The sequence below is a fragment of the Limulus polyphemus genome, unplaced genomic scaffold (genome assembly GCF_000517525.1).
Source record: "Limulus polyphemus unplaced genomic scaffold, Limulus_polyphemus-2.1.2 Scaffold734, whole genome shotgun sequence".
NCBI lineage: Eukaryota > Metazoa > Arthropoda > Merostomata > Xiphosura > Limulidae > Limulus > Limulus polyphemus.
Genome location: NW_013666344.1, coordinates 237162 through 246025, shown reverse-complemented (window position 1 = coordinate 246025; position 8864 = coordinate 237162). Strand labels below are relative to the sequence as shown.

At 30.4% G+C, this 8864-nt stretch overlaps 1 protein-coding gene across 4 annotated transcripts in view; it reads right to left on the bottom strand.

Moving 5' to 3' along the window:
- The window catches only part of LOC106460244 (phosphatidate cytidylyltransferase, photoreceptor-specific-like), a 103524-nt gene that overhangs the window by 35414 nt on the left and 59246 nt on the right, over positions 1-8864 (bottom strand). For all 4 annotated transcript variants that reach the window (XM_013919928.2, XM_022386910.1, XM_013919929.2 and 1 more), the window contains 3 exons: positions 8412-8531; positions 6156-6238; positions 1280-1436 (listed from right to left, as the gene is read on the bottom strand). In XM_013919928.2, coding sequence (XP_013775382.1) covers positions 1280-1436; positions 6156-6238; positions 8412-8531 — 360 coding nt within the window. The remainder of the gene's footprint in view (positions 1-1279; positions 1437-6155; positions 6239-8411; positions 8532-8864) is intronic.

Sequence of the window (8864 nt, the reverse complement as noted above, 5' to 3'; positions counted from 1 at the left end):
ACAGTGGCACCCTGCCCACCTCTTTCCATTTTTAGAAACACTCCTTTTATACACTTACTTCTATATATGACATGAATGATCCAATCGGAAGCTCAGAATGTTCCCCTAGTGGTCTTCTCAGCCATTTTAATGTGTTTGGACACCATCTCTTTCTTTCGAAACCAAGATTTCAATGAAGGAGGTTGTGTCTTTAGTTTGCTCAAAATTTCATATTCTTTTAGACTGAAATACAGCTTAGTTACTAAGCTTGATAAATTATAATGGATTCTATGACATTGGTATAGTAATTTATGATTTTTTGGTTATTCAAATGTATATATAAAACCTAAAAAAATTATTTGTTTCATATCCTCGATGTGCTAAATTTAAAAAGGCTGTTCTATGTTTTAAGAAAAATAAGATTAAGATCTTATTTCTTAATAGTAATAATTTATAATAATTGAAATGTGCTGTATTTTACAAAATACTAGTCTACTAAAATAGATGGCCATGGCCAGACAGTTAAGGAGTTATATAAATCTCTTGCATTAGCTGAGTCTTGTGACACATTACAGGAATTATACAGAACATACACTGTTATCAGCAAGGACATGTAATATATGTTTCAATGTGATGTGAATATTACAGATATTAGTTTTCTGATTTGTAACTGATGCATGGATTTATTCTTAGTCAATCAGTTTTACAGGACTGTCTTCATTAATATAACGTTACTTTCAAATTGTTTCCAATGAGATATATATAAATCTGTTTTTATCAGAATTTCTTAATAACAGCTGTGCATCTAAAAACAGTAAAGTTAATAATTTGAGTATTTAATTAAACATGAGAAGAAATTACGTATAATTAAACTAATAATTCTTCTGACTTGAAAAACGAAGTTTATATTGTACAGTAAAATTTATAATACATCTCTATTTATAGAAGGTTTTGCTTCACTGTAAATCCTCAGATTTACTTTATGTGATGGGTGCACATATATTCTTGTAATCAAAATAACTTTAGAAATGGGTAAATATTCATCAATACAAAATCACTGACTATCAACTGAAAAATATGCACTATTGAATGCAGAAGATGATCAAACTATATACTGCAATATGAAACATATAAAATAGTAATAATGTTTTGCAGGTTTTCACTATCATGACTTCTATATCCTGTAAAAGGAACTTATATAAAGTACAAAAACATCAGCTAGACAAATAACTGAGAAATTAATTTTCAATCAACTTATAACTGTATTAGAAGCCATATTTTGACTGACAGCAATACTTACAACTAGCCCAAAGATAATTGTAGCAAAAGCTCCACCTATAAAACCTTCCCATGTCTTCTTGGGGGACAATTTGATGAGAGGAGTCTTTCCAAAGAAGAATCCAAACACATAAGCAAAGAGGTCATTACAGATGATCATAGAAACTGGTACAATAAACCTTTTAAACAAAAATCTTTGAATAAATAAAATCTTATTTGAAAGAAAAAATAACATATCTAAGACAACATGTAAATAAGCAGGGTGTTATATCTTAATATTGTAATTAAAAATTAATATTTTTATCAAAGTAAAATCTACACCTTCCATAAAACTGTTCATATATTCTTTAAAAAAAAAACATTATTTCAACATTGAGAGAAAAATCATTATGTATATATATAAATATTTTCACTCGTTAGTCATATTCATGTGGACTAGTTCAAGATGTTGACTCTTTCTTTTTGTATGATAATAATATGATTTTTGCAATAATTTTAGGCTTCATACCTATATTCGTGTCATTACACATTGATGTTGCTGTATATTTTTATTTTAATGTAAGTAATATTATGTGCATGACCTTGTTCCATACTCTCCATTGGTCTATTGAAGAAATTTAAAAGTGTATAAGTTGTTACATGTTGTGAATCTAGCAATGAAAAAAGTTGCTTCCCTTGAAGAAGTTGTAGAAATGAAATATGGGTGAAATAAATATAACCTTGTTCTGGAGTTTATGGCCATTTCTTAATCATACAAGATATTTAATTTACTTCAGTAAGCACTTTGTAGTATGACTTGACCCTTTCATTACGAATTGCAAGATCTAATGGTCTCAACGATTATCTATTTCTTATAACCAAACATTATTATTTTATTAGTAAAATATAATTCAGATATACCCTTACCTCTATAATAACCTTCAGCTTTATCTCTTGTTCATTGCAAGAATTAGATCTATTTATTCTTCCCCTACTTCCTTCTCCTTCGTTAATTGTTCAAAATTCGGAAGATGTAAAATAGTTTTCTCTGAGAGCATTACATGTATAATCACACCTACTGCCCTCTATTGACAGAATCTCTATGAAAACCATCTTCTGTACATAATTCGACTATTACTTGACACCTATTTTCACTTTATACAATCATATATGGTCAAATTTTCTTTAAACCCAGATGAGGGGAGGAGTGTGGGAACAGCAACAGTAGAAGTAAGTATCTCTTTGAGTTATATTTTATTATTAAAATGTTAATTTCCAATACAGGGTGATTATAAAGAAAGTTTCACAGTATTAGATATAAATTGATCTTGACAAAAAATATTATTATCAAAACATTATTCTATGGCACCTAGTGCAGGTAACAGTGACAGTATTTTGAAAGTCAAGGTCATTGGTCACCAATAAGTTTTCAGTCTTTCTGTGTTTGCATGATTTATAGCAAGCAGTTGACTGCTTTAAAATATCAAATACATTAAAACTGATTAATACATAAAATGAAAATTTCCTATACTCAATACAAAAATCCTCTAAAATGAAAGAAAGAAATAAAAATATAAAATTAAGTTAATCTCAAATGTACAATCTTAATACTAACTAAACTTACTACAGAATATTTAGTATTCTCTAATATATGATGTTGTGATAAAAGGTCAATTATTTTGTTACAAATTGTATGATTATCTGTATTACTTCTACAAATATTTTGAAGTTTATACTAGAAGAAACACTTAGGACTCCCAGTTTTAAGTGAGGACTCTCAGCTTCTAAATAATAGAGTCCTACAATTCTAAAATAGTTTAACAGAATGACACCTGAGCTACTGAAAAAATACTTATTAAAAAAAAATAAAAGATTAAACAATTTGCTTTAAGAGAAATGCTAAATGACTTCTCATTACACGGCAAAGCACTAATGAATGTAAATCATTTACAGTTCATTAGGCATACTTCAACTTTTCCCACCTTGAAGTTTAATAACACATGATAAAGCCTTGCACCCTTTTTCCAGATACTGTGCTTTGGCCAGAGCTAAAAACTTCTCTAGTGTGTAACTAAAACTAAATAATATTTATTGAAGATATTATTTCAATTTATAAATTAGTACCAAGGTTGAGTGGTATCATTTTGTAGGTATCCATGTAGGCATTTCATTTTTATATCATAGCAATATCAATCAAGTAGCTTATATTTCTTTTCGTGAAGCAGTTTGGGCAGTGGATCATGTTCACTTTTCACCTATGTGTGTGTATATCAGTATGATTGTGACTATTTAATTTCCATATTTCCACACAATGATTTCCTTGCCATGTGATTAAATCATACAAAAATGATAAAACCTCCCACACTTGCACAGAATATGTAGTACATAAATTCAGTTATGACAACCTAACACTATTTGACCCGTTCATGATTTAGATATGTAAATATATATATTTCTAATGCCTTATTGGTAAGTGCTGCCAAGACGAAGATTTTGATACTTGTTATAATTCATTCCTCATCACAGTGCACATTTCAACATTTTGGGGTGAATGCAACAGGCTTAAAACTAGTATATTGCAACTTTCCATTTTTATTTCCACATGAGAAGTACTGGCTTCTCTTGTGTTTTCAAGCATATTCAAAACACTGATTATAAATAAAAAGCTGTAGAGGAAATAAAGAATTTGATCTGTATAAAAAGAAGCTGATATTTATGTATATCATTGTACAATGCTTATGACATAAGATATTGAGTCACAATTTCTTTGAATTTGTGTAAGTGAAAGTGATTTCATACTACTCAGAGAAAAGAACGTTTAACCACATTTACCAGAATTTGGATTAAGAACAGTGTTCTTTGATATTTAGGTACAAGTATACAAAAGAGGACAAATATATATGAGATAATACCATATAAATCCATTTCAATAATACTAGAATAATAATGACAGAACAAGCACATAAGAGCTATATTGGTGGTCCCAATGTAGAAGCACAGCAATGTATCATATATTGTAACACTGTAAAAAACAGCTGCACAAAACAAACTAATCACTCACACAAACAGACTCATGGTCTACATTATTCAAGGCAGTTTTCACCCATATCAGAAACTGCAAACAATCATAATAATAATGGCAAAATTCTACTGACTCAGTACTACAGACAGTGCAGAAGTATTTTTACTATAAAAAGAGACTTAAGATGCTATTGTCAATAAAGCAAAAGACTGTGTCAAGTGAAGAACCACCAACAAAGAGGAAATGTATAAGGGGTGAAAGTGCACCATCAAGAGTTTATGACTCCAAATGCATATTTTGCTTGAAAATCAGCAAATTTTTGAAAGGGAATAGAGCAAGAGAAGACCTTATGTAATGTGTTGATCTAAGAGCAGATGAAAAAATCAGGAATTTGGCAGAGAGAGAGAAATAACTAACAGAAAAATTATTGCTTTCACAAGTCGGAAACAAGTTGCAGTTGCAAAGTATCACAAATTAGGCTGTAAGGCCTAGACAAGATCAGGTAAGTGTTCACCTTTAGTGCCTGATGATACACCTAATGACCCTGATGATGAATGAATTGGTTCATATGCAGCTGCAGAAAATGATGCTTATAACAAACTGCACAGTCATATCAGAAACAATTTGTTCCTAAATCCATGTGTGGTGAAGTTAATGCACTTAACTGAGAAGCTGTTATCATGGAAAAAAGACACATGTTTGTAGAAATACAGAGGTTTAGTTTGGGGATTTGTTGCAACTTACTCAGACAGAAGCAAATACAAATTATTCTGTTCAAAAAAAGGAGAGTAATTTCAATCCCCCCCTAAAGTTGGAATTATAAAAATTCTGAAATAAACACATTGGTATAGCATAGTCAATAAAAAAGAGGACGTGGGAGTGATGGGGTTAGACTTTCAAGGCCTTTTCCAGGACTTCATAATAAAATGATTTTTCCAGGACTTGCAGTATTGAGAAATTTTATAACAAAATTTTTCATCACAGCCTGGTGCTTTGAAGTCTCTAATTAGAACATTGAAGAAAATGTCAATGACATCAATGCTTATCAGTAAGTCTGTGTAGTTCACATATAAATTCTTGATAGGCTACACAATGTAAGAAGAATTCTGCATATGGTACTGGGTACATCCATGCAGAGGTGATAAAATTGGAACTAGAAAAACAGTGTTAAGGTGAGAGTGAGAGTTGATGACACTGACTATTGGGAAACAAAAGATTCTAGTTATGTATTATCTGAAAAGTACCCTATAGTGCCCTCTAGCCTCAGACCTAAAGATCCTATGAAATATATTCAAGTTTTCAACAGGTCATTGTATTCCACATTCATTGCCTTCTCATCCTGCATAACAAGCTTAAACCCTCTATCAAGAACATAATTATTTAAACACACTACTTTTCCTTGCAATAAAATCTATTGTAACTAGTAATCTAAAAACATTCCTGTCCCCACATAATCGTAAATTAAAAACCTATCTCGTAAGCTGTTGAAAAAACTCGTATCTACTACTTTAAAAAAACAACAACCTTTCTATATGGGCAGAATAACAGAGAAACATAAAATCAATAATCACAGTGAACAAATGCCTACTAAAAGTAAGCACATAATAAATAGTATTTAGTCATTCAATTGTTTTTATAAGAAACAATAATCAATAATGTCAAGGAATTCTTAATGCTTTTTTTTACAAATAACTAATGCAGCTTCATGTAATTTAAAAGCAGCATTAATCATACATTCCTTCCTAGGCAAAGCTGACACACCACAGAATTCAGTCTTTTCTTAAAATAACAATAATAAAAATCAAACCCATACAGGTAATGTCTGTGTAACAAAAGAAATGTTATATTTTTATCATAAAACTTAGCAACATTAAATTCTCAACAAAATTAAGCCTACCATATCATTCCTTCAAACAAGTTCTGCATTATTAAGTAAGACTGAGTGACAACAATCAACAGAGTGACGTGGGTCCAGGCAAACTATAACAAAAGAATCAAAATGAGCTTATCATTTCATGGGAAAATCCTCAATAATTACATAATTTCATTTTTACAGTAGTAACTTTCAATATAATGATAGTGTAGTGTGATAATGGAAATAACATTTTTCCAACACTGAAAATACATACCGATACTTACCTCTACTGACATAATAGTTTTCCCAATTCAATGTTGCCTTCAATATGCACATTTTTGCTCACCACTAGCCTTGAAACTCCCACCTACAATCATGTGTTTCCACATGATATTACTGTGCTGTTGCATGCAAATGAGAAGTGTGACACACCCTCCTAGCACAACTACCTCCCTCTATACTGATTGTTTAATCATAATTTCAAGATTAAGCAAGAAAAGATGCACGGGTAGTGGGGAGGATGGATGGGAAGTGTGAATGGAGGTAAGTACCTATCGAAAATACATTGGAAAATGGTAGCTTCCAATATGATAGCTAGAATCCCACAATGAAGCAGTAGAGGGACCAGTGCAAAAGTTATCTAGATGAAACCTCTTCAGAAAGCACCCAAAGGGAAGCCATGAAGTGTGACACCCTATACCATGGAAACGTATGGGGGAACACCAGTCAGACTGCACCTCTTATGGACCAGGGTACACTCTTTTGCCCATATTGAAGATATCTGTTACTACTTGTGGTGGAAAACAAAAACTGTCTAGAATCTGATTACACAACATAGATGTGTTAAATGGTGTAGTATGGCTAGCGCATATCAGACCATATGTGGTGGCTCAACTCCATTCCAAAACCAGACAGTATCAGGGTCCTTACTATCAACCTCAACCCCTGGAAACAGAAAAGTAACTGACATTCTGCCAACTGAGAGAATGTTCATGTGTGCTGTTCCTGCTCCAAATTACTTGGTGATTGTCATATATTTGAACTAATCACAGCAGTAAAAAGTCACATTAAATACATGTACATACTAATCAAGAAGAAAGGATAGCAGATGTGCCTAAAAGAGTCAGTCTTTCTAAAGTTTTGAAACAGTTATTATAAATCTATTATCCCATAAATAGCTATTTCAAAACTTCATATTGTTGGTAGGTTATGTGGGTACCTCAAAAAAGCAAGTCATTCTTTGATTTAATATAAAATTTATATTAAATTTATTACCGGAATTTATAAAAGTAAAAGAATTTAGTTTATAATATATAAAAAAAGGAAAACACTATTTAAATCCTCAAATCTTTTAAAATATCCATTAGAAATATGAGAGAAAGAATAAAAATGTTTGAATTAGGTATACAAAATGGCTCAGAACAACAGAGAATGAAAAAAAAACTGATTTTTGTAGCTGATACTAAACCCTGTGTATGAATTGACAGAGACTATAAAACTTATGCATATAATGCTCTCATACATTACATTAAACTAAAATATTTAATAGCTGTAGTACTAAATGTAAAAGTAATAATTAATACTGCTAAAATACAAAACAGGAAAGTCTGAATGAAAAGCACAAAACTCTTATGATACTAATATGTTAACTTTAGTTGCTGAAGCTAGTATATATCCAAATTAAATTTCACTCTTTGTGTACAAAGCTTAAACATTTCATTTAATCTCAACCCAGTTGGTTACTATCATATGTTGGACAGCTAATTCAGGATTATCTAAGTATACAGAATTAGCTAAAAATGTAAAGAGAAAATACCTTAATGAAAATATTATGTTTCATGCTTAAAAATCCATGTTTCTCTGTTTGCAATATTTAAATGCAAAATAATAATTGATACCTTATTTTTTTACATGAATCAAATTATATTTTATGAATTAAATACATGTTTAGAATATCAAAACATTTAATGTTTAGAATATTTAGCAATGCAATTATTTTCTAAATCTTTTATTTGAAAAATGGAAACTTGTTGGACATTTACAACTAGAGTGAAATGCCTATATGTAGCTTATACCTAGCAGCACAGCTGATTTCAAATGTAAAATGTTTGTTTTAGAAACTTCATTCATGTTTTGATATATGTTAATAATAGTGAAATGCAAAGTTAGTGCTATTATAAAGATAAAGTAAATTTTAACTGCTTTTTGTGCTTTACTGCTTACATTTCAAAAGAGAGAGTGCTTTAATGTTTAATATAAAAAAAAAACTTCTCATATTTCAAAAAAGAACACACATACCAGAGAAAATTGCTTCATATAATATTTCTTTACTAAGCTCAGCACAAACCAGATGAATCCTATTATGTACAAACTGAAGGAGATAAATCTATGGTAAGTCACTAGAGGCCTCATGAAATCCTGAAACAAGCAAAAAAAATAATCTTACATGTAAAACTTTTGAAAGACAAAAACATAACATTATTAGATTAGTGAAGTAAATAAATAATTCAACCTGTAAAAAGCCAAAATGAAAGATATAAAGAATTAACTGAACCTAACTGCACACAGTGCTCAAAGTTCAGTACTTAAGACAGAAGAACTAAACAGATAAATTCAGTCTTCATATAATAACTGGCTTATTACACGAGACACAAAACCAAGACAAAATGGAATAACCTTTATGATGCATGTTTTACTCTTTGTTTAAAGAATATCTTACATATATAAAACAACAGTTCTAAAACTATAAGT